The sequence below is a fragment of the Leptodactylus fuscus genome, chromosome 6 (assembly GCF_031893055.1).
Source record: "Leptodactylus fuscus isolate aLepFus1 chromosome 6, aLepFus1.hap2, whole genome shotgun sequence".
Taxonomy (NCBI): Eukaryota; Metazoa; Chordata; class Amphibia; order Anura; family Leptodactylidae; genus Leptodactylus; species Leptodactylus fuscus.
Genome location: NC_134270.1, coordinates 71,217,306 through 71,244,233, shown reverse-complemented (window position 1 = coordinate 71,244,233; position 26,928 = coordinate 71,217,306). Strand labels below are relative to the sequence as shown.

General features: G+C 41.1%; 1 protein-coding gene and 1 long non-coding RNA gene across 2 annotated transcripts in view; one reads left to right on the top strand and one right to left on the bottom strand.

Annotated features, from left to right (window-relative positions):
* Positions 1-747, top strand: part of LOC142210787 (uncharacterized) — a 32,167-nt gene extending 31,420 nt beyond the window's left edge. The window contains exon 4 of the long non-coding RNA XR_012716997.1: positions 675-747. This is a non-coding gene — a long non-coding RNA (uncharacterized LOC142210787). The remainder of the gene's footprint in view (positions 1-674) is intronic.
* Positions 1-26,852, bottom strand: part of ALDH16A1 (aldehyde dehydrogenase 16 family member A1) — a 50,906-nt gene extending 24,054 nt beyond the window's left edge. Inside the window, exons 1-8 of the mRNA XM_075280184.1 lie at positions 26,725-26,852; positions 21,541-21,643; positions 11,364-11,490; positions 8,906-9,084; positions 8,743-8,820; positions 6,369-6,553; positions 5,171-5,323; positions 606-803 (exon numbers count right to left, since the gene is read on the bottom strand). Coding sequence (XP_075136285.1) covers positions 606-803; positions 5,171-5,323; positions 6,369-6,553; positions 8,743-8,820; positions 8,906-9,084; positions 11,364-11,490; positions 21,541-21,643; positions 26,725-26,820 — 1,119 coding nt within the window. The 5' untranslated portion in view covers positions 26,821-26,852. The remainder of the gene's footprint in view (positions 1-605; positions 804-5,170; positions 5,324-6,368; positions 6,554-8,742; positions 8,821-8,905; positions 9,085-11,363; positions 11,491-21,540; positions 21,644-26,724) is intronic.
* Positions 26,853-26,928: the final 76 nt, after the last annotated feature.

Below are 26,928 nucleotides of genomic sequence, written 5' to 3'. Positions count from 1 at the left end.
GAGGGTGTGCACAGGTGTCTTTTTATACTGATAACAAGTTTAAACAGGTGCCATTACTACAGGTAATGAGTGGAGGAAAGAGGAGACTCTTAAATAAGAAGTTACAGGTCTGTGAGAGCCAGAAATCTTGATTGTTTGTAGGTGACCAAATACTTATTTTCCACCATAATTTGCAAATAAATTCTTACAAAATCAGACAATGTGATTTTCTGGATTTGTTTTCTCATTTTGTCTCTCATAGTTGAGGTCTACCTATGATGTAAATTACAGACGCCTCTCATCTTTTTATGTGGTGGAACTTGCACTATTGGTGACTGACTAAATACTTTTTTGCCCCACTGTGTATATATATATATATATATATATATATATATATATATATATATATATATATATATACACACCATATATACTATATAGAGCTTGCAAGCATGGAATGAGGAAACAGCTGGTAGATGAAGATACCATTTTCCAGCTATAGGGTATAATACAATATACATCCAGTCATATTAGCTCTCATATAATCCTAATACACTATCAATAATAACCCCTTAAATGGATTACTTTTTAAGAAGAGCATAGCGTTTCCTAATACCATCACTCACCTCTGCCCCCTCTGAACGAGCCTCCTCCACAAACTCACTGATTGTTTTCTTTTGACTTTCATCCACCAGGGCTCCCATGTCAATGCATTTATCCAGGCTGTCCCCAACCCTCAGGTGTGACATCCTCTGCTTCAATCTGCGAATCAAATCTTCAGCAATGGACTCTTGCATGAGCAGACGGGATCCTGCGCTGCAAACCTGTTTTGAAAGGAGAGGGTGAATATCTTACATTCTGATCCTCCTGAATAACATTTGTGTCTCTTAAAGGGTCAACAGCATTAAGAGACGGATTCACCTCTATAACACCCATAAAAGCCCAAATAAATTGGCAGCTGTTGTTGATTCTGCTCATCATGTGACCTTAGACACACTGCTGGGCAACACCAATGTTTCAGCTTTAAAGGGGTTGTTTGGGCCCAGGGACATTTTTGATACCAATGACCTATCCGATCAGAGAGGTTTGACACCTGGACACTGCCCCGATCATCTGTAGCAGACAGCTTCCAGAGCCAAAAACGTATGAACTAACCATATGTTTTACTATATGCGGTTTTAAACATATAAAAATTATAAAAATATTCAACCTGGTACAAAAACTATTCATAATAAACGATATTTTGTTTCTTTTGCTGCACCTTCTATTCCTAACCACCAAGGGATCTTATATGTGAATGATACGTCTCTACACACATTCCCTGGACAGTGGGCGCTTATCAGGAAATCTGCAGTCCTAACTTATGAGTCATGCAGCTACCATCTCAATATTACACATGCTGCAAAGTAGGTGCTAGCTTCAATCCTCCTCCTAACTGGACAAGGATTCAGTTGTACATAATAACCCAAACTGATTAACTGCCGAGTTTATGATATAAAAAGACTGCTTCTTTGCTCTCATCTAGTCAAAAATGGCATAGAATTGTTCAGAGCGATATTATCCCTCGTACTTTATCAGCACACCTGTGCTTAATTACTATGCCTCTAAAGCAAGTGCTACCAGACTGATAGAGGGAGCTGGAGCATTACTTAGATATTTATATATCAAATATATCATAAATAAACGTCTCTACGCGTTTTCCCCCTATATTATCGGGGTTCCTCAGGACACAAATCTGCAATGTGTCTACTGCGGTCTTAATGCGGTACCGCACCAGTAAACGGACTCCTACACAGCTGAGGCTAACTGCACTTTGAATATTTCCCAAAGCAGATTCCACCACCCACCAGCCTGTTACCGTAAGTCTGAAAGATTGCTACAATGGCACAGCCTAAATGTTCATTAATGGCAGTAAAAACCACCGTTCTCCATGCCCAGATGGTAGGCACAGATAAGCTGTCAAAAAGTACCAGGAACTACCAGGAAGAACAGGTAAGTATAATGGGGCTGGAGAGCAGGTCTTTTTGATGTGTGTGGATATCAATTAGACTGAGCCCCTGCAATGTCAGTGGGAAGGCTAAAAAATGTAATACATATGTAGGTCACATGATCTACATATATATTACAGTACAACAAAGAAAAATTGTTAATAAATGTAACTTAGAAAGATTGGGGGGGGGGAGGCCTTATGATTAAAATATCCATTTATCCAACACCCCTTAAAGGCTGTTTGCAATTTTTGCAATTTATCTTGTCTTTCATATATAGCACTGAACCCTTTGGGTATTCACCCTTTGGGTGAAAGGGGCTCTATCAGCAAAATTATGCTGTATGAGCCCCACATATGCCTGAATAGGCACCGCTAATCTTATTTACACCCCCGGTTTTAAAATATTACCCTAAAAACAAATATGCAAATGATACTTACCCGTGCACGATGTGCAGTCGTAAACTGTCCGACGTCATCTTGCTGTCACGCCTTCCTCTTCTTTCAGCAACACCCTCCTGTCCTGGCTCTTCCACGCCTTGATCTTCTGTTCTTCCGAAATGAAGAGGTTTGTGAGCGTACTGCGCATGCGCAGTACGCTCGCGTAGTTCTAAGGGGAAATTAGGACTACTACAAAAATGGCCCTGGAGCGTGTGCAGTAGCGCTCCGAAGGGAGCACTATTGCGCATGCACAGGATTTGAACCAAACCCGCTGGAAGAACAGAAGATCAAGGCGGGGAAGAGCCAGGACAGGAGAGCGTGACAGCAGATGACAGTGCACGTTAAGTATAATTTGCATATTCGTTTTTAGGGTATCATTTTAAACCGGGGGGGTTTAAAATAAGATTAGTGGTGCCTGAATAGCCTTTTTAAAGGCTATTCAGGCATATGTGGGGCTCATACAGCATAAATTTTGCTGATAGAGCCCCTTTAAATTTAAGATAACTTTGCTCCATGAACCCATTATCTTTTGAGGCGAGTTTGTGTCTGATGGTTAGCAAAACACCTGTATATATTAGCAAGGTTTATGGGGTGTTACGCTCGAGTGAAGGGTGAGTGCAAGATTGAGTGAGTCGCGTCACGTGCTAGGACAGTCCGCGCGTGACAAATGCCATTTGTTGCATAGCAGCAGTGCCAAAATACTTAATCTCTCTCATCATTCACTTGAATAGGAGCAGAGTTGAAGTATTTTGACACCTCTGCTATACAATGGGCAGTGCCTTCTGCTTCCAGCTCTGTCCACTGTATACCCTCCAGCACTAGAGGCACCGCTGATTGAAGCAGGGTCCAGGCGTCACGTGATCCTGATTGACCTCAGCAGAAGGGAACCAGGTCGTCACAGCCGGCAAGAAATTCAACAGCAAGAAGGCAGCTGAGCTGCAGGACCGGACCACCCTGCGAGGACACTGGAGCATTTGGACAGGTATGGTTTTTGGTTTTTTACCTCCCCCAGCCTAAATAGCAAATATTCTTTAGCCTGAACAACCTCTTTAAAGGGAATCTATCACCACCAAAATCTGCTTCAAATCGGGACTTATCAACCTTTATGTTAGGGGGCAGCACTGGGTGGTTAGCATAGGTGAATATGAGTATTCAGGCAAATTTAGAGCAGATTGTTCTCACACGTCTAAATAAGAGTACATGGCCAAGCCTAAAGTTGAAAGAGGGGTTAGACAGAACATTTCTTTGGTTGCACATAAGTCAACAGAACTCCTCACTTCTGGTTTGTCTCCAGAATAATTTGTAATTTAGTGCAGCTCCAACTGTATAACCTCCTATGTGCTAAGAACTCAGATGTAGACTGTGGCCAGTGACCTCTACAAAGATAAAACCACAGGGCTGCTGCTTCTGCTCTTGACGGCAAATAAAATAGGAAGTATCATTAACATACGCAACCCACAGATGAATTGTTTTAAGCAAGTTTCATTACTGTATTGCTGCAGGAGGTCTTAGATGTAGCACAATGCGCTCCAGAAGAGGAAATCAAAGGGATTTTCAGCCTCAGAAAATAAAAAGGATTCATTGTACAGATACAAAAACTTATGTAATTTAAAGGGGTTTTCCAGGACTTGTTAAAATTAGGATAATGGAAGGAAATAGCATAAAATAAAAGCAGAACTGCAGTTCCCATAAACCCCCACTATTTCAGTGCTGCTGCTCCAGTGGTCTTATGCTGTACATGTTCGATAAGGTCAGTGACTGTCTACAGCGGTCATGTGAGTATACAACACGTGTCTGCTGTAGGAGCCAGGGGATTCAGCAGGTCAATAAAGGTTATTTTTATTTTACACTATTTACACTCTTTAATCTAACTTCTGCAGATCCTGATAAACCCCGTTTTCAACCGTTCTGAAAAGTGCAAAGCAGTGATGTGGGCATTGCTAACATCTGTCAGAGACAGTAGATCCCTTCTGGGTCTGTTCCCACTGACTCTGATATAAACAACATGAAGGAAGCTTTTTCCATCATGTTTGTTTACTTTGTAACAGATTTGCAGGTTTTTTTATTTTTATGATTACAGCGACTCAATATTTATATTGTTTTACCGTGTCTACCAATAAAACAATTTTACCCTGACCCACCTGATGCCATGATCGCTATTAATCATGCCATCTGAGAGTCAGAAAATACTCTGACTAGGGGGGGGGGGCACACGGTGGCTCAGTGGTTAGCACTGCAGCCTTGCATCACTGGTGTTCAAATCCTGCCAAGGGCAAAATACCATCTGCAAGGAGTTTGTATGTTCTCCCCGTGTTTGCATGGATTTCCATCCCATATTCCAAAAAGACATACTGACAGGGAAAAATGTACATTGTGAGCTCTATGTGGGGCTCACAATCTACATTAAAAAAAAAATACTCCGACTAGTCCCAGGTCTTGGCTGTGTAATACAGCTGAGAGCCAGAAGTAATGATGTTGTCCTGTTAGGTGTCACCTGTCAATGTAATGCTCTTTTTCCTAATAAAGAGAAGCCTGAATAAAGTGATCTCTACAGTGTCGGAGGTGTGACCCTATTATTAAGCTCATTGGTAAGTGTAAAATCTGCAAGATTTCAAATCTTTTTCTACCAGATTTTTGGAGTTATTTTGCCTTTCCCTCTCCATTTACACACATGGCTGCCCCAAAAGTACAGTTCTCTAACCCATCGCTGGAATGTAAGTGTCTTTGAGAAAGGACAATATGCAGTTTAGTATCTAAACCTACCTGGCCTTGATTAAACCAAATGGCATCCACAATTCCCTCCACCGCACCGTCTAGGTCCGCTGTATCAAACACAATAAATGGAGATTTGCCACCAAGCTCCAGAGACAACTTCTTGCCAGTGCCAGCTGTTGCTTTACGTAAAGTGCGTCCAACCTGTCGTAAGAGTAATACAATATTATAGAAGAAGAAAGCAACTATAATCGACACATATGTCATCTTTCCAATCTATGAAGCACCACACGCATCAGATAATATTATATTTATGCTCTTTTCGGCCGCTGTGGTATCACAACAACAATAGGAGTACACTACAGAAAACTGCAGTGTACACATTCAGACTGTTCAACTGTATGTTCACCAAAGCAAGATCAACATAATTAAAATAAAAAAGCCAAAAAACAAAACACCCCAGCAAAAACTGAAGTATTGTCTGTAAGTAACTCTTTATTTATTCTGCTAAACTGAAGGCTAAGGCCTCATATTACGGAAAAGCTCTTTTTGTTACAAATTTTGCTGCGTTTTTTTGAGCCAAAGCCAGTGGATTGAGCAGGAGGGAGAAGTATAAGAACTTCCCTTATATTTCCCATTCCTTCGGTAGCCACCTTTGGGTTTGGCTGAAAAAAATAACAACAAAAAAACTCAGCAAAATCTGCAATGTGGGGTCTCAGGCTAAATGTTTTGTTCAAATGCAGATATTGATATTAGATTGGTGGAGGTCCACTACACAGTGTATGGCGCTATCTACTTCTGACTTGGTACAAGATACAGAACTGGGAACAGCAGATCAATGGGGGGGGGATGAAGGAGTCAGCAACCTGATAATGATGAAATATCTTGAACAACCCTTTTTAAAGGAATTTCAGCATCCAACCTTTTCTTAAAAATAAGGCAATCTCTAATCCAGACGGGCCATCTCTTACTCTAAGATATCGGCTCTTATAGAGGAGATAAGCACTACGCAGCCACTCATTCTCACCACAAAAGAAATATTGCTTTATATAACCCATACAAAGAAATAAGTGACCATGTATTACAGGACTGTATTGAGCCAGCTGGAATGGCAAATGTCTTATGTTCCGTTTCAGGAGATCTCAAGTTATGTGACACCTTGTATAACATTTTAATAGGGTGTATGGTCCTCTGGGACAGCACATACTCCATCTCTATGAATGATGACACATCCAGTCTTGGTCATTACCTCAGTGGAGCCAGTAAATGCAACTTTATCCACATCTGGATGAACAGCCAGTTTCTCCCCAAAAGCTCCATTACCGGTAACCACATTAAAGACTCCTGGAGGTAGACCAGCCTCGGCACAGATCTCCGCCAGGAGAAGTGCTGTCAACCGTGTGTATGTGGCAGGTTTTAACACTACAGTATTTCCTGGAGGAAGAGAATGAGAAGGAAAGAATACATTGAATTATGAACAATATGGTTATTCATCTGTTGCAGTTCCTCTGAATGGCATACAGAACTCTGTACTCAGCAGCGCTTTACCAAGCAGCACAGCAAAATCTCTGGAACTATAGGAGATTATTGGTCTTATCGGGACAACTCCATTTCATATAGGGTCATTCCACATCAAGTGGACCAGTTTTTAAAATCGTCCCCACTCAAAATTTATGAGGATGTACATGTATATCTGAAACGAGGTTCTGTAAATTTTTAGGGCCAGATATCAAATACCTGGGGCACTGTTGATCTTTTACCGGAGGTTCCACCAAGACCGCGGCTTCAGCTAAGAGGATTTTGCAAACTTTGGCACATAGCCATTAGAGTTCTTTACTGGTTATGATGCTGAAATTTGACATACTAGCTCAATGTTTGCTGCTAAACACGATAAAATTATTACCGGCTATCACAAAACAATATATCAGGCGCAATTTTGTGTCAAAGTAGCTTGAAAATCACGCCGCATGACATTTATGCCAAACTTTGCCCAAATATAACTCAAGACCAAAAACCAATAATAACTGGTGATTTGCCCTGTACACCAAACATCTACATGACTTTGCATTGCTACAATATCATGGTCAAAGGATATGTATTTGTGGAGATATTCACACCCACATATGATGAAAAACTTATAAAATTCAAATTTTACCTATTTTTAGGTCAAATTTCTCAAAAAGGGTACCCCTAAAATCTATTAATTCTGATATCATTGGAAAGAGCACATTTTTCTCTACAAGGATCATCGTTTTTTTTTTTTTGGTAGTCTCTCAGTTTAAGAAAAGAAAAATGCCACTGAACATGTTTTTTTTTTAATCATACGCAATGAATGGTAACTGCACTATTCAAACCCTTGCGTTGGTCCATGGTGGTTATACCACTACCAATTCCCTAAGAATTGGTATTATAATCCTATTAAGAATTGTAATAATGCTGTCTTTCGAGAATTGGCAGCCCCAACGCCTAGGAGCCATGGCCGATAGCCGTGCAAGGCCAGCCACAGGTGGTCTCTTTATCGCAGGTGGATTTATTCAACTTTTGCAACGAGCAACTGCATGGCATCAAGGTTTGTTTTTTTTTTTTGTTTTTTTTTTTGTTCCAAAAGAAAAAATTGTCAAAATACGGGTAGTTCAAGAGGAAAGTTTCAAAGGTGGACATACAATTGCTGGAACAAGAGAAAATCACCAGTTTAAGGGGCCACACGGTGGCTCAGTGGTTAGCACCGCAGCCTTGCAGCGCTGGAGTCCTGGTGTTCAAATCCCGCCAAGGGCATTAAACCATCTGCAAGGAGTTTGTATGTTCTCCCCGTGTTTGCATGGATTTCCATCCCATATTCCAAAAAGACATACTGATAGGGAAAAAATGTACATTGTGAGCTCTATATGGGGCTCACAATCTACATTTAAAAAAAAAAAAAAATCACCAGTTTGTGCCAATTGATGACAAAAAGATTCACATTTCAAGGGTGTCAAATGACACATCATCTTTCATTGCCCATGTAGATAGATCTGTCAGATCAGAAATGCCTTTTTTGCAAGAGGATACAACGTTTTCCCAAAAATGCTTTTCAGTGTCAAAAATGATACCTCAAGCCAAAAACTAAAAGAAATCTGATTCTGCTTCTAAATCCAGTAGCTGCGTGCAGCATTTCTATACTATGCTAAGCTTCTGGCACCGAAAGTATCCAAGATCAACAATAGTCAGCCATAGTACCATTCAAAGGGCTCCTTATTCTGTTACCCAGTCACCCACAGGGTAAATTCAGTACTTCCCTACATATGCCCTGCATGATCCTGAGGCTGTTTTTCAGTGATAGAGAACGTCAGGGAGCAGATTCTCCTCTACTTAATGTGAGAGCTAGTCTCCACCCACCAGGTTACAGAGAACTGCAAACTACAGTCAGACTTGTATCCTGCTGAAAAATCCAGGATACGTCATATAAAGTCAAATGATGCCTCTAAATCCCTATTGGATAATCTAATCTATTCATGTGTAGAAAATCCCTTTCACTATTGGATTACAGAAAATGGAATACCAAACATATATGAACTGGAAATTACATTTGCATCATTGCATATTGTTTCATGTACAAATACAGAACCATAATATGTTGACCATACCCATTGCCAGAGCAGGACATATCTTCCAGGTAAGTAACATGAGCGGAAAATTCCATGGCACAATGGCGGCAACAACACCTAAACCAAGACAGAAAATTGTAACTATAAAGAAACCAGAAGCAACTACTAAACATTCCACTACAACATAAAATATCTTTCTCACCAAGAGGCTTCCAATTTGCCATTTCTGTGTCCCTGAGTTGAGCCCAACCAGCATGATGATAAAAATGGCGAACCACCAGTGGTACATCACAGTCACGTGATTCTCGGATGGGCTTCCCGTTGTCCATGCTTTCTAGTACACTCAGTAACCGTTGGTGTTTCTGTACAGTGCGGGCTATGCTGGGAGACAACAATTTAACAATTCAACACAAAACTTATCTTTAGGTTTTCCTTAAAAAAAAAAACAAAAAAAAAAAAAAAAACACAATGTATAGTTCTAACTTTAATAGGAATGAGCTGTTTCAACAAATAAATATTTTTTTTTACACTAAAAAAAATTATAAAATGTTGACTTGTTGAAAATGTCGCTGTTGGTGAAAACCTCGGTAAAAGTGACCATAATCTAATCAGATTCTACTTAAATTGTAAAATACAAAAACAAAAATTGGGAGGGAAAAAAACCCTTAAAGTGGTTTTTCTCATCTCCTGATTTCAGTAGTTTTCCTGCTCTCTCTTCTTCTCACTTCTTGTATTTCTCCCCTTCCCTCTCAGCTTGCTGAACGTAACACTAAGAAGTATCACAATACTTATTCAGATTAAATAATATACACATGCTTGTAGAGAATGGACTCAGTGTTATCTGTGTGTTTACATAGAGAGGTAACAGACTTGGCTTTATCAACAAACTGCAATTAGCTGAACTGATTGATCTGAGCTATAAATTATAATGCTATAAATAGTGTATCCCAGGGTTCAGTGCTGGGTCTGCTGTTATTTATCTCATTTATTAATGATATAGAAGATGGAATTAATTAATAGCACGGTCTCTATTTTTGCAGATGACACCAAGCTATGTAGTATAGTCTAAAGAGGATGTACGTAGGTTACAAGCAGACTTGGGCAGACTCAGTGTTTGGGCATCCACATAGCAAATAAGGTTCAATGTTGATAAATGTAAAGTTATGGATTTAGATTAAAAAAAATAATAAATCTGTCATAGGGGGAGTAAACCTGGGAGAGTCACTGGAGGAGAAGGACCAAAGTCTTCTTGTAGATTGTAGAGTAAATTACAGCATGCAATGCCAATCAACTTTATAAGTCATTGGTGCAGCCGCATCTGAATTATTCAGTTCAGGGCAACAGTTCATAGAAAGGACATCCTAGAGTTGGAAAAGATTCAATAGAGGACCACAATGTCTCATCCCATGTATGAGACCGTGACAGCAATTGGCAGTACTGTTAGTAACCGACTGCTTCACCCCAAGTGTGAGAAGAAGCGCTATCGGAAGTCCTTTCTCTGAACCACGGTCAGGCTATATAATAAACATCAGGTTAAGCGAAGATCACTCCGCACAGAGAATTGAATGATCCTGAAGTCTTTCTTTTAGTTGCTATGACTCATAGTGTCTTTTTCTATCTGCTATGACTTGTATGTGTTCTTTCTTGTAATATATTACTGTATTAGGCTGGTCTTATACGACCGTAATGATTCTATGGTCCACATGTTGCAGATGTCCGTGTCCTGCCGCACTCTTTCATAGAGTTCTATGGGCGAGTCCATGCAGTGCCACAATTCACGGGCATTACGGACATGCTCTATAAATTCAAAATTCAACAGATTAAGTTACATTAAGGCAATGGCATCGCACTGCAACTGATGGTGCCATGTAACGCCACTCCATGCACTAACATTTGGTCGTGGGATGGGATTCGTAGCCACAGTCACCATGTAGTCTCAGCCTTAAGGAGTTTTCAAGTTTAGAAATTCCATTTTCAAAGACAAATCTTAGTAACAGGAAATCTGTCTGGTTGATTGGGACACAATCACCTATAGGCCCATATGGACTGAGGATTTATTGTCCCAAATAGCCCTGTTGAAACATTGTAAATAACCACATTAATAACCACAAACCTTTATACTTGCTTAGACATCGGAGTCCGTTCAGACTCAACTTTGGTGCTCCTGGTGCTTGTGTAGTTATTCAATGAAGCCAACACATACGCACTGAAGCTAAGGTGAACTACCCCGGCTTCATTAAAGAACTGGGAGCTGGGAGTACAGCCTCTGGGTAACCATAAAAGGTTTCTTATTTTTTATGTGGGCACAGATGGCGATACAATAGGGCTCTTTGGGACACTACACCCCTGGTCCATAAACACTTGTGGTTGGTTTAGTCTCCTAAAAAAGATCTCTCTTTGGAGCCTGCACAACCATGCAAACATAGACAGACCAGAGACTTCAAGAAAAACTGTGCAATGTACTATATCTCCTTGTGGTGGCGCTGCAGGGGAACACTTGCTGCCAAGTACAGGTAGAACACTTGTATTCAGTTTGCGCTAACAAAAATGTAGTTTTTAGGATTGTCCAAAAATGTAGGATTGCCCAATTTGAACAAGGTCACTAAAATATGACCTGTCCTTGCTATGCCCTCCTACACTGGTTCCCCTTTCATACCCACCTGTACAAATATCGTGCCCGAACATGACAAGGAAGTTTGCTCCAACTTTCAAAGGCTTTCCGTGCTGTGCTGACTGCCAGTTCCACATCCTCTTCATTTCCTTGAATGGTGGTGGCCAGGACCTCTCCTAAGAAAGATGAGACAAGACATTACCAGATAGACAAAGTTCCTGGTATTAGTAGGTGTACTGCTTAGTGGCTTCCTGCCTATGGTTTATGACAGGAACACACATCCTGGTTGTGTAAATATAATATACCGTAATATAATATCTTAAAGTTTACTGTCAGAATCTCCTTAGTGAAACTCACCTCTCCAGATTTACTGCTGTGGTTATGACTAGATACTGGTGTATATGTGGCACATCTTTGGTGCAATACGGCACATCTTTGTGCACATAGCTTGGGCTATAATTTGTTGACTCCCTAGACATGTTAGTGTGGACTCAATGCACCAAAATAACGTCATAAAATTCTGTCTGAAAGTAAACCATCTATATACCATAGACTTAAAGTTAGTCTAAAGACAAGCCAGATATATCATCCAGCATCAGTCACTGTGATAAATCTGGCATAATTTCAGACTAAGTTTACATACAGTCATGGCCAAAAGTTTTGAGAATGACACAAATATTATATTTTCACATGATCTGCTGCCCTCTGGTTTTTATGTGTGTTTGTCAGATGGTTTTATCACATACAGAAATATAATTGCAATCATATTATGAGTAACCAAAGCTTATATTGACAGTTAGAATGAGTTAATGCAGCAAGTCAATATTTGCAGTGTTGACCCTTCTTCTTCAGGACCTCTGCAATTCTCCCTGGCATGCTCTCCATCAACTTCTGGACCAAATCCTGACTGATAGCAGTCCATTCTTGCACAATCAATGCTTGCATTTTGTCAGAATTTGTAGGTTTTTGTTTGTCCACCCGTCTCTTGATGATTGACCACAAGTTCTCAATGGGATTAAGATCTGGGGAGTTTCCAGGCCATGGACCCAAAATCTCTATGTTTTGTTCCCTGAGCCATTTAGTTATCACCTTTGCTTTATGGCAAGGTGCTCCATCATGCTGGAAAAGGCATTGTTAATCGCCAAACTGCTCTTGGACGGTTGGGAGAAGTTGATCTTGGAGGACATTCTGGTCCCATTCTTTATTCATGGCTGTGTTTTTAGGCAAGACTGTGAAAGAGCCGATTCCCTTGGCTGAGAAGCAACCCCACACATGAGTGGTTTCAGGATGCTTTACAGTTGACATGAGACAAGACTGGTGGTAGCGCTCACCTCGTCTTTTCCGAATAAGCTGTTTTCCAGATGTCCCAAACAATCGAAAAGGGGATTCAACAGAGAAAATTACTTTACCCCAGTCCTCAGCAGTCCACTCCCTGTACCTTTTGCAGAATATCAGTCTGTCCCTGATGTTTTTTCTGGAGAGAAGTGGCTTCTTTGCTGCCCTCCTTGAGACCAGGCCTTGCTCCAAGAGTCTCCGCCTCACAGTGCGTGCAGATGCACTCACACCTGCCTGCTGCCATTCCTGAGCAAGCTCTGCACTGCTGGTAGCCCGATCCCGCAGCTGAAACACTTTTAAGAGACGGTCCTGGCGCTTGCTGGTCTTTCTTGGGCACTCTGGAGCCTTTTTGCCAACAATGGAACCTCTCTCCTTGAAGTTCTTGATGATGCGACAGATTGTTGACTGAGGTGCAATCTTTCTAGCTGCGATACTCTTCCCTGTTAGGCCATTTTTGTGCAGTGCAATGATGACTGCACGCGTTTCTTTAGAGATAACCATGGTTAACAGAAGAGAAACAATGATGCCAAGCACCAGCCTCCTTTTAAAGTGCCCAGTGGTGTCATTCTTACTTAATCATGACAGATTGATCTCCAGCCCTGTCTTCATCAACACCCACACCTGTGTTAATGGAGCAATCACTGAAATGATGTTAGCTGGTTCTTTTAAGGCAAGGCTGCAATGATGTTGAAATGTGTTTTGGGGGATAAAGTTCATTTTCTAGGCAAAAATTGACTTTGCAAGTAATTGCTGTTAAGCTGATCACTCTAACATTCTGGAGTATATGCAAATTGCCATTAGAAAAACTGAAGCAGTAGACTTTGTAAAAATTAATATTTGTATCATTCTCAAAACTTTTGGCCATGACTGTAGTCTAATTGTTAGTAAATCTCAGCTATTGCTTACCATATACATATGTTATGTTTAACACACCCTAGCTGTGGAAAATCAGATCTCCATGTATTGGTGGAGTTGTGCTAATATAAATCAGCCAATCTAAACAGGCAGAGCCGCAGAACGTAAAGTGTGGAAGGGTCTGTATTCTGTAAATGGACTCGAAGACATTTATAATAATAATAGAATAAGAGACTGACTGGGTATTGCTCAAATGCTTTTAATAAATAATAAGACCACACACTGTAGATCTATATACATCCTAGAATTGTATCTTACACTAAATATAATAGGATTCTCCATGATTTACTTCTATTAGATGATAGAGAGTCTGTGGCCAGGATTTCACCTCCGTGTTCCTGTGTCCTACATCTTCGCAGTACAGCTGCTTACAGATTAACCTTGGAATAAACCCACGGCATGCCTAATCCTTACACTGGCAGTGGGTGTCCTTGGGATGTTACATTTCTCGCTCAATTTTCCCGATTGCTTTACACAAGATCCCTTGAGATGGCAGAAACCGCTTACAGTACCAGGTTTAAAAATCAATGGCAAAGTCTTAAAGGAGCTTCTGAGATATTAAAATAGGCAATGATCACGAAATCTTGTAAAGTAATGAAATAAGCCCTATTCACCTTTTAAATGTTCCAGCGGTCCAACACTGCTGAGGCTGGAGACTGTAGGGGTCATGTAAATGACTAATCCGATGTCATTGCTTCCGGGTGGCAGAGACTGGTGCAGTGGTGTATTGGGTTTACTACTCATAGGATTTCACTTAAGTGCATAAGATTAGCTTTGCCCAGCAATAATAGGAACTACAAAAAGGTCCTCAGTTAGGGGACATGTGAAAAACCTGGGTGTAATATCCAGAATCGGAAGGACAACACACGCACTAAATAGGTGGGGTTCCCAGTCACATAAGGTTGGTAATGGAGTTCCTTTTTATTCGTTAAAAAGCACAATGCATTTAGAGATTCATATTCCTTTCTCAAGTGCATGGATTAGTTCTAACAATAACAAATAATATGTAAGGTATACAATAAAAACTATCAAATTGTTGGGATATCTTATCATGGCTGTATGCCATGTTTGAATATACAGTATATTTTCGATCCAAATTGAAATATGTTCTAATACAAATTTTATTCCTTTAAAGGGACTCTATCAGCAAAATTATGCTGCATGAGCCCCACATATGCGTGAATAGCCTTTAAAAAGGCTATTCAGGCACTGCTAATGTTATTTTAAACCCCCCTCCCGTTTTAAATAACTAAAACTATAAAAACATATATGTCAATCATACTATAGCATGCACGCTGGGCGGTCGTGCATGATCCGACGTCATTGTCTGGCACACCTTCCTCTTCTTTCTTCTTCTTTCAGCAACGCCCTCCGGTTCTGGCTCTTCCCCAGCTTTATCGTCATCTTCTTCCGGCGGTTCAAATCCGGCGCATGCGCAATAGCGCTCCCTCTAGACCTACTGTGCACGCTCCGGCACCATTCTTCTCAATGGCAGTGCGCACGCGCCGGATTTGATCCAATCGGATTTGAACCGCCGGAAGAAGACAACGATGAAGCCGGGGAAGAGCCAGAACGAAAGACATTGCCGAAAGAAGAGGAAGGCGTGCCAGAAAATGACATCAGATCGTGCATGACCGCCCTGCATGCATGCTAAGGTATGATTTACATATATGTTTTTATAGTTTTATTTTAAAACGGGAGGGGGGTTTAAAATAACATTAGCGGTGCCTGAATAGCATTTTTAAAGGCTATTCACGCATATGTGGGGCTCATACAGCAAAATTTTGCTGATAGAGCTCCTTTAAGAAGGAATTTTTCTGGAATGTAGATAAGTTTGGATCTTTTTCTATTGTATTGGATCTTTTTTTCTCTTCTATTGGTAATATGTTTTTGATTAAAGATCTCCATAATCCGCCTGGGAGACCAATTCATTCACTCATAAGAAACTTTTTCCAGTACACTGACACATTCTTACAGAAATATGTACTTTCACTTCCCTCCTATCTAAGAGATTCAGCAGACTTAATCAAAAACATATTAGCAATAGAATGAAAATCAACTACTGATGTCATTCAGTATCTCGTACTACTTGTGACTACAGACAATAGTCAGATCTACACAAAAACTTACTTTAAATCAGTAGACTGCAATAGTCAGTAAGACTTTAACAGTTTACATTACATGAAATGGAAATCCAACGTACCATACGGTCAGTTGCACAGGATCGCAAGAAATTGTACATGTATTAGGGATTACAATACAAAGCAAAACACTAGTCCAGAGATTTCAAGAAAAAAGCTATCCCCGGAAAACTTCTAAAAGCAGCTAGATCCCAAGCTGGATCTCAAGAGGAAGGTTTAAAGTCAGGGTACAAAAATAAGAATGACAATGACCAGTACAACTTCATCACCTCATACAGTTCCTCTTATCATTACATTAGAAAAACTTTACAGAAACATTGGCCACTCATTCTAACCAATCCATTTTTGAAGAAAATTCTACCTGGTAGACTTAAAGGGGCTCTATCAGCAAAATCATGCTGCTAGAGCCCCACATATGCGTGCATAGCCTTTAAAAAGGCTATTCAGGCACCGTAAAAGTTATATTACACTACCCCGCCGTTTTAAAATAATAACCTAAAAAAGAATGTGCTCTACTTACCGAACGTGCACGCTGGGCGGGCATTCAGGGTGCGCCGTCTCCTTCATCCACGCCTCCTCTTCCTCCGATGTCCTCGGGTCCCGTCCTCCTCCGGCGCTCGCGGACACTGATAAAAAAAAAATAGCCTGGGCGCATGCGCAGTAGCCGTAGTAGAAGCCGCATGCTACTGCACATGTGCCCAAGCTATTTTTTTTATATCAGTGTCCATTCGCGAGCGCCGGAGGAAGACGGGACCGGAGGACGTCGGAGGAAGAAGAGGCGGGGATGAAGATGAAGACACACCCTGACTGCCCACCCAGCGTGCACGATCCGTAAGTAGAGCACATTCTTTTTTAGGTTATTATTTTAAAACGGGGGGGGGGGGGGGGGGTAGTTTAATATAACTTTTACTTTTTAAAGGCTATTCACGCATATATGGGGCTCTATCAGCATGATTTTGCTGATAGAGCCCCTTTAACATAACCTACCGGAGAGCTAAGACTCTCAAAAACATTCCAGCACCAAGTAGACTAAGACCAACTATGAAACAAGCAATATTCTCCACCACAGACTCCATTAAAAGCAGTTTTAAATGCAACCGCTCTAAATGTAAATGTTTTTTGTCCATAAATCATCGCAGAAACACTTGTATGAGTAATTCTACAGGGGAGAAATTGAAGATGAAATTTTTCTAAAATTGTTCCACCTTCTACAGAAGGATTATGTCCTTACGATAATGCCTCAATAAACATTGTTCGAATGTAGTAAATGGGTACATGGAGCACAGTGTTTCTAGACATGCTTCATGTTACCAAAATCGCATCTGTGAGGGATTTATGGTGACCCCCATTGACCATGATCCAGATAACATACCTAACCGTACAAGCATTCTCAATAAAAAATCCTTGCTGGTCTTAAAGAAACTCTTGAAGATGTTAATGTTAGCATTGTGCTTTTTATCAAATAAAAAGAAAATCCATTACCAAGCTAACATGACTGTGAACCCTGCCTATTAAGTGTGCGTTTTGTCCTTCCAATTCCCAGGCTCTCCACCTAGATTTTCACATCATTTATTGTCCTTAATGTTGACGCAGGACAAAGCTCAAAAAGTGAAGTACAAAATCCTCTCTCGTTGGTACAGAGTACCTTCTGTCCTTCATGAGATTTTTCCCTCTACCTCAGACCATTGTTGAAGGTGTGGCACCAATATGGGTACGATGTTAGACATCTGGTGGAAATGCCACCTTTTACGTCCCTTTTGGCATGAGATCTGTAAAATTATTAGGACTGTTACTGGGGTTGACATGAAGGATGATTCGGAATAGCTCTCATTTTCTATCTTTCCCATAAACTTAAAGAGAATCTATCATTGGCAAAAACGATTTTTTAATTAAACACCATGTGCCTTCCTCTTCTCTTTTGTAAACCTTCATGCTAGTATTGTCACTAGCATTCCAGCGTCGCTCTGACCACCTCCTTGCTCCAAATCCCGCGCATGTGCAGCATGAATGGCCACTTTTGGCGTTCGTGCACCATCTTGGATTTTATGAATTAAACAGTAGAAGTATATTTTAGAAACTGAGCATGTGCAGTATGCTGGGACCTGAAGTGGCCATGTGTACTGTACACGCGTGTGATTTGGAGCAAGGAGGAGGTCAGAGCAGAGCAGGAATGCTAGTGACGACACTAGGATGAAGATTGGGGAAGGTTTAGAAAAGAGCATAGGATGGCGCATAACAGTACATAGGTGGGACCAGAAGGATGATGCAGCGGTGCTCTGTGGTGAAAGTATACGCCCCTTGTGCTCTCTGAGAAGGCTGAAGATAAAGAGGAAAACTGAGTTTATTAAAAATCTACAGGATGCCTCTGAAAAACAAAGGTACTGCTAAAAAAGCCTATATAAAAAATCCAATACATGGTGTTTAGTTTAAAAAAAAAAATGTTTTTAGCCAATGAAAGATAAGTAAACTCATATGGTTTTTTTTGCTGGTGGCGGTAAGGTCAATCATATCCAGGATATGCAAATCTAAATTAACTCCATCTATGGCCTTCTGGTTACAGGAGCTCTTCTACATCGGACGCATGGCGGACCTGGTCATGGAACTTAGGCCTGACGACACTAACAAGTGTGGCTCCTATGGAACTCTTTCTACTACTCCTCCGCCTTTCAATCACCCTTCTCATTCCTCCTTTAACTTGCCCCTTTCATCCCATCCCTTTCTTTACGTACCCTCAGACTTCAGCAGTCCTCCTCTCTACACTTCCCAAATTTCTTTGCTCATAGACTATTGTTTGCACTCCTCTCTGTTATGGAGTTTTATATTTTCCTGTGTTACTTTTCTTGTATATTTAGTACTGTAGTTGTTGCTCTGACAGAGCCTTTTATCCCCACTTACCTTGTCACTCGTCTTACCCTCCATCCCCTCCCCTATTGACCCCTCTTTTATGGTGTTGTACATCATCCTTTTGCAAATTTCCTTGGAAATTTAAATAAAATTTTTTAATGAAAAATATCCGGGGAAAGCTGGGTGGCAACTGCTGTGCCAGTTATAATCACAGACATACTAGTCATTACCAGAAGCAGATAAAACTACAAAATTGCTGAAGTGAAAGTGTATTCATTTCGGGGAAGGTCATATAAAACCCCCATGACCAAGATTATATAAAGGGTAATGTGTCTCATTAGGAAGAGAGAATACAGGGACTTATAAACCCATGAATGCCCTGCTAAGAATTCTGAGTAGGGAATATGCAATAAGATCTCAATAATGAAAAAGAGAAACTTTGTTCTAGCGCCACCTTTTGGAAGTCAGCTCCCTATACATTGATGCATTGTTTTCAAAGAAACCTTAGGGCATAATCTGGGAATAATAGCCAAGAATAACTCTTACTCTTAACTCGAACTAGTAGTCTTAAAAGTCCATGTACCTTTTCTCATTAATGAGTTATTCTGGTTTGGCTTTCATTCCCAGATTATGCCTTAGGAGTCTTTGAAAACCATATAATAATCTATAGGGATATACTTTCCAAACAGTGGTGCTGGCTACATTTTGTATGCCATTTATGTGACCTGGGTCTTGTAATTACCGTACAGGGATCCTTCTTTTATTCTTTCTAGCACATTTGACTGTTGTTTCCCTAGCTACATCTTCTTGGAAAACTCTCAAAAATAAGATTTCACAAAAATAAGCTGCCCAGCTAAATTGGAAGATATCTATGCTTCCCAATCATAGCATAAAGACACTTCGAACAACAACCTCTGTTGGAAACATAGTGGTGGCCATATTAGTTGTCACTCAGGTTTCTGAGAAACAAATGGACAGAATCTTTGATATGCTGACGTAAGAAGATGACTCCAGCTTACAGCTACTGGTGATTTTTCGATGAATACAGATAATATAGTATCTGGCAACATCTAGTGGTTGATGGTGGTACTGCAAGATGAACACACCAATAGTTACATGTGTGGTAGTACTGCCGTTGTATCCCATTAAACATTTCAGTAAAACGCCAATTCTAATTATCGTAACTGAAAAATAACACTTCTCAAGCCTACAGTAAGTGTAGCTTCACAAGGTGGAAGCAGATTCTGCCTCAAATTCAGCTCTAAATTCCATTTAAAACCAGCTTCCACTGATGCTGATTTTTTGCTCTAGATGATTTTGTCAGCTCCATGTTAGGATCAGTTCACATGGAGGTTTTTGCAGGATTTTGATGCGGAATCTGCCTCAAAATTCACCCAAAAAAATGCCTCCCATTCATTGCAGTTGGAGTCACTATCATTTTTTTTTTCCGATAGCGATTTTTTTCATCTAGCGGAAAAAAAAAAAATGCAGTATGACCTATCTTCAGGAGGATGGCTCAATGTTCGGTTTGAGAAATACAACCATCTTTCATGGATAGAATACACCCATATGAGTTTGGCCTCAAAGGAGCTGCCTCATCATAGACTACCCTAGGGGTCAGCAACCTTTGGCTCTCCAACTGCTGTGAAACTACAACAAGCAGTATGACCTATCTTCAGGCGGATTCCGCGGCTCGAGACTCCCTTCTGATTAGGCCTAAGTGAATGCCGTGACAGAATGCTGATGCACTGCATCGGCATCCCATCGTGGCTTAGCCACGCAAAAAAAGTTGATGGTGGAAAATGAAGAGGAATATCCTCATTTTCTGCCGTGAGAACTGACCATTAGACCACGTTCACACGGGGACAGGCGTGTTTTGGTCCTGATTTTGACGTGGGAAGCGGCTTCCGACAGTCGTGGCTTCCCGCTCCAGAGTAGGCCTAAATGAACGGGCCTAGTCCAGAGGGTGCTGCCGCAAGGCAGAATCCGCCTGAAGAAAGGGCAGCGGGAACATACCGCTCACAGAAAATAGGAAGTTAGTGGTCTGCATAGATCTTTATTGTGAGGGGGCGGATTCTGAGGTGGATTCAGTGCCAAAATCCGCCCCCTCTTGCCCCGTGTGAATGAGCCCTTAGATCTTCAGGTGGGATCTGACTGATAACTCCCATTGAAGTAAATATGAGGTGGAAAAGTCTGCCTTGGAGGTGCAGAATTTAATCCAGAATTTGGTCAAGTGCAAAAATTCAGCTTAAAATTCCTGAAGTTGAACATTTCAGGTAGAAAAATCAGCTAGGAATCACATGGGAATATTCAATCTATCATGTTTCCCAGAATGAACACAAAGCCTGGACTTCAAATCTTATAATCATCCATGAAGCTAAGACTCCCTGCCTCCCCGTAATTAATATTTTCAGTACAGGACAGTAGCCCCCTAGGGTGGTAGGGACTCCTAGCATCATAGATGATTATAACGACTGGAATCCAGGTCCAGGCTCAATATTCGGTTTGAGAAATACAACCATCTTTCATGGATAGAATACACCCATAGGAGATTGGCCTCAAAGGAGTTGCCTCATCATAGGGGTCAGCAACCTTTGGCTCTCCAACTGCTGTGAAACTACAACTCTCAATATACACGATTCACTTCCATAGGAGTTCCAAGAACAGCAGAGCAAATATTCATGCTGGGAGTTGTAGTTTTACAACAGCTGGAGTGCCAAAGGTTGCCTACCACTGGCCACTACCCCTTTCATATGTCAGGAGATGATCAATGGATCACTGCAGGTGCAGGTCACAAGTCCCCTACAGGTATACAGCAGCTCCTGCAGGGGAAGTATATTATTACATGGTATACATATGTGAAATGTGGATGACCAGGGGCCACCAGAACAAAGATTCTGCTAGTCAGTGACTCTTTGCTGGGGCTTATAGTCGAGTAGTCAGTGGAAAAAAAAAGTGTAACCCATATTATGTCTTGTGTTGTCCACTTACCAGTTGCTGGGTTCTTAGTAGCATAAGTCTGCCGTCCATCTGGTTTTACCCATTTGCCACCAATATAATGCCCAAAGCTTCGTTCATGAGCATCAAGCCAAGCCTAGAGAGGACAATACAAAGTGTAAATAACCAAAATGTATAAAAGCTTATTTGCACGCTTCCCAGATTATTATATATACCACATACATAACGTATTGAATGATCTTTATATAAATTGTAGTCAGATCAAGGACAAGGTAATCCTTATTCATCACCCAGGTAATCCATGTAACCGCCTCTTTAAGATGAATATTTGTTGGCGCAAAAGCTACTTCCTATAACCTGATATCACTTCCAAGGATTCGCCGCAGTCCTCCGGAACTGGACTACTCTACTTCAGAAACGTGCAGGATTTTATTCATGAAGAGATTATTTCAGAACACTGGGCTCAGGTTAGGACTCTGACTAGGCCAAAACAGGGAAAAATACAGTGGGGGAGATTCATCCCCAAAAAATATGCAAGACTTTGGGTATACCGTATATACTCGAGTATAAGCCAACCTGAATATAAGCTGAGGCCCCTAATTTTACCACAAAAAACTAGTGTGTGTGTGTGTGTGGGGGGGGGGGGGGGTGGAATCCAGCAGCTACTGGAAATTTTAAAAAATTAAAATGGTCAGAGATTTTGGGTGCAGTAGATGCTGGGTGCTGGGGAAGGGGAGGGGGTGTTTTGGTTGTCTGTCTGCCCCTTCCCTGAGCTTGAGGACTGAGTTTTTTTCCCCCCACTTGAAATTCAGCCTGGCTGAATATAGGGTATCTGCAGTGCTCCTATTAACCCCTTCCCGACGGAACAGGAGCACTGCAGATACCCTATATTCAGTAGACCGGGCACTGTCAGACACAGGGATACCTAATGTGTATGTGTGTCGCTGTAATTTTCTACTTTTATGTGTATTCTAAGGAAAGGAGGGATTTACAACTTTTATTTACTTTATTTTTTTAAAGCATGTTTTTTCTTTTCACTATTTTATGGGAGGTTCTATACATTACTATTGGGGCTGATCATAGACCCCCCCTCCAAAAATGTTTATTTTTTTTTTTTCTTTGTGCGAGTCGAGTATAAGCCAAGAGGGGCTTTTTCAGCCATGTTTATGAAGTGTTTTACTACTTTTTAGTCACATATCCACAAGTATGAGGTTAGATGGTAAACATGGAGGTCAATGAGTGAATGTCACGTATTACGAAGTCCTCCGTTCTATGGGGCAATGACCTTTTGGACTACAGATGAATTTTTAAAGCTCACACATATAACATGAGAGGATATAGAGGCAGAGCAAGAGCCCGCATGCACAAGTACAGGCCTAAATATGTACTAGAGATAGAGAACACCACTGACCAAACAAGTGTTATCTGGTCAGAGGTCACATGACACTCCACATACATCTATCGTTTTCAAAATGGCGCCCTACACTGCTGTGTCACTCTAGTTACAATGCCTGAAACACACTGTCACTTTATGGTTAGGTTCACACAGCAGAAACGGATATGCACAGAAGTATGTTCACACAGAGTTGCAAGCTGAAAAAAATCTGCTTCAAGAATTAGGAACATTTTTTTTTTTTTTTTTTTTTTAACATGATGCGGTTTATGTTGTGTTTTTTTGTTGCGTTTTTAGTTGTGGTTTTTGCCAGCACACTGTATGGATCTGGAAACTTCCCTTTAAAAAAATGTTTGTGGTTTTTAAAGTCGATTTTCTGCCACCAAATGATTTCAATAGGTTTTTCAAAGTGCCATCGGTTGGAAGATAGAAGAAAAAAAAAATAAAAGCGGCATGACCTATGCGAAAAAAAATCAGCGAGAGGAAGACAACTGCTATTGACTCCCATTGAAATGAATGGAATCCATTTTATTTTAAGGCAGATTTTGCTTCATAATCAGCCTGCAAAATACTCAGTGTGAACATACCATTAGACAGTTGTCATAAACCTGCGCCATAAAATTCCAACAATTACTTCTTGGTGCGTTTAATTTATTTATTTTTTGAGGCAATGAGTGTATTTTTTTTTTTCATAATGGAAAAATCGTTTTTATTTTTTCATTGACACTTTTATTTAGTCCTAATATACAACTACAGGTGGGTTCACATCTGCACCCCAGTCTCCGCTTTCAGGTTTCCGTCTTCTGCTAACAGGAGACTGAAACCCGGCAGACAGTGTTCGCCCGTGAGCGTCTTCTGGTCTCCGCGGCGAAATGTTTTTTTTTTTTTTAACTGGATACAAAGTCCTGCATTTCCGACTTTGGGTCTAGTTAAAAATAAAATGGTTTTGCCGCGGAGACCAAGAGACGCTCACGGGTGGACACTTTGCAAACCCATTCAAATGAATGGGTTTGAAAAGTGACTGCCGATTTCCGCCTCCTGTCCAGTTTCTCGGGCAGAAGACGGAAACCTGAAAGCAGAAACCGGGGCGCAGGTGTGGACCCATCCTACAGTGTATTAAAGTTGTCAGCAAGGATGAAGCTGATGACAAGTATCCTTTAGGATAATGCCCCATGGGACATCCCGCAGCAATAAAGCGCTGCAGGAAAAACTGTGGCGTGAGAACATTGTGGCGCTTCCCACAGCGCTTTAAACAGAAAGTTTGCGGCGTTTTCCTCTGTGGACTTTCTTTTACAATTATGGGGAAACTGCCAGCATTTATGTAGGTATAATAGACATGCTGCTATTTCTAAAACCACGTCGATCTTGGAAATTGCAGTGTGTCTGCATCGCGGTTTTTACCGCAAAGTAGGCATAGGCTTCGCTAGAATCCCATCCGCTTTACCTGTACTGTCAAACACCGCAATTTTTCCCGTGACGTTTCTGCGAGCAAATTGCAGCGTTTCCATCCCTTGGAGCCCCAGCCTTAAGCTACGGAAAAAGGGTGTATTTTTATGAATGACATGGTTCTGTTTTTTGGTAATTGGTTGCGAGGTGGAAATACAACCTTATATTTATATATTTTGATAAAAAAATAATGAATGTAACCTAAAAATAAAAACTTTTTTTTAAATAAAAGGAAATTCTCTCTAAGGACTGAAGACAACTAACAATGAATAACCTTGAGCTCATATTAAGTGGGTTACAGAGTTACACTGGGTTAGAGGATTCACGAGGATCTTGTTAAAATGTAGCATGTCCTAGCAAACAAGAAATGAACCTTTGTTCAGCAGTCCCAGTGAGTGTGAATGCAGAGATGTATAGCTGCCATGTATATGGGAGGCCGTGCCCCTGCCCCCAGCCAATCATTGCTGACCTGAGAGTGAACGCACCCTGCAGCTCTGTCACAGGCGGATACACTACTATGTCACCAGACTGTACCCACAGCCCTGACTACCTGGGAACGTATTACACATGTCCGCATTATAGGCGAATGAAAGAATAGAAAACTAGTCACAAGACTGTAACGTAACTAGCAAGAGATGGAAACAGTCAGTGCAGCAGTCCGTGACTTGAGTCTGCACCACCTAGAGATGCCTGTTAGTGCATGATGGGATTTGTAGTTCCCCCACAGCTGTACAACTACAAGTTGGGTAATAAGACCTTCCGATGATGATGAGGACAAACATTGTAATGCACACAAGGGACTCAAACCGCAGGCAGCGTTGGGGATGAGCAGCCAATAACTCCCCAACACCCAAAAGGGTCTTTTTTTTTCTTTTTTTTTTTTTTTTTTTTACGGGAATCCAATTTACCAACAGTATATTTTTGGCTACCATACTAACCACTGAGCCATAGAAAAACTCAAAACAATTAAAGAGGACCTGTCACCTATTCCTCCCATCTGTATAAGTAAATCCTTATCCCTCTGGAGTATCTTTTAGTAGGACTACATAGCTCCATTCCTCTGCTATTCCTCCTGGAAATTCATGAATACATTAACAATTAGGTGTTACATTCTAACACTTGTCCAGACGATGTAAGGACTCTCTCTGTGAGGGGAATTGGGGTACATACTTGTCATTTATTCAGAAGAATTCAGGAATAAGGCTTTAGATAAGGATCATTGAGAATTGTTATTTCATGGGAAATGCAATTCAGCCATATTGGAAGAATTATCAATCCATCTATGCGATATTGTTAATTCCATCCTTTACGCGACACTTTTAGTGAACGTTTGTGAAGTGAGGGGACACTAAAGCAGGCTGGGGCAGGGACGCTCGGCCCAACAAATTTATTATTTCCCCATTGTGGGACTATTAAAGGATTATCTTATCTTATCATAACTCAGGTCAGAAAGCTGGTGAGTTATACATGAAATCTGGGTCAGCTCCAGAAAACAAGTGTAGATGGGTTAGTCCAATCTCCCAGTGTTATATTTAGTGAAGGGCAGAGGGGCAGTGTCTGACACCAGGATGGTTTCTCTGGGTTCCCTTTGCCATGTCACCCCCGTCCCTCACTCAGCTGCTGCACTGTACATAGCAATTACCTATATATAACATATTGTAAGGATATGTCATCACTTCCTTAGTTAAGCTATATCTGCACGGCAGTGCCAAGCACCCATCTCATGGCACCCAAGGGTAACCCATTTTCACAGATTTCTCATAGACATGAGTATATTGAGGGATCTGTGACATCGGGCACTGAAATAGCTTGTTCTATTTTTTTCTCAGAATTGTGTAAATAGATCCATTAAAATCTACACGACAGCCAGCACACTGGTGATGCATTCGGACATGTGAATGAGCCCTTACTAAAACAACCATTTGGTGACGGGTCCTCCAAAGGGTGAAGGGGAGGCACCACTTGTGAGCATAGTATGGGTATGGTAAATAAAAGGGATATGTTGTAGCACAGGGTATATTCTGTTCACATAAATGAATGAACAATATCATAGCAGTGACAGGCTGCAGCAGAAGGAAACACTACAGAAAACTGCCAGTGTGAACAGAACCTTATGTGTTGGAGGAAATAATGGTGTAAAATAATGGACATGACAGCTCTCAGCGGCATGACATATCTAATGTAATGGGGTGACTGTCACATTAGAGAATTGGCTAGTCCTGAATATGAAGCTTACTGCCACTTTGCTGTGGCCAGCTATAGATGTACATGTGATGCTCAGTATAACACGCTCTACTTGTCATATACTGCACTGGTATCAGCCATCCCAGAAGACCCCAACACTCACTATAGATCAGATCTGTACGATCACTCCTCACCTGAACAACATTGGCAGCCTCAGGAGCAGGTCCATACTGCATAGAAGTGAAGATCTCCCTCACTGTGGGCTTATCAGAGCCTGTAGAGGCAGCCATGACTTCCAGTAATCAGTGACAACCCGTCAGCCTACTGTCAGCCACAAGGGGGCGCGCCTGCTCTGCGCACTAGGTACTTCACTTCCGCAGGAAGAAGGTCAGATTATA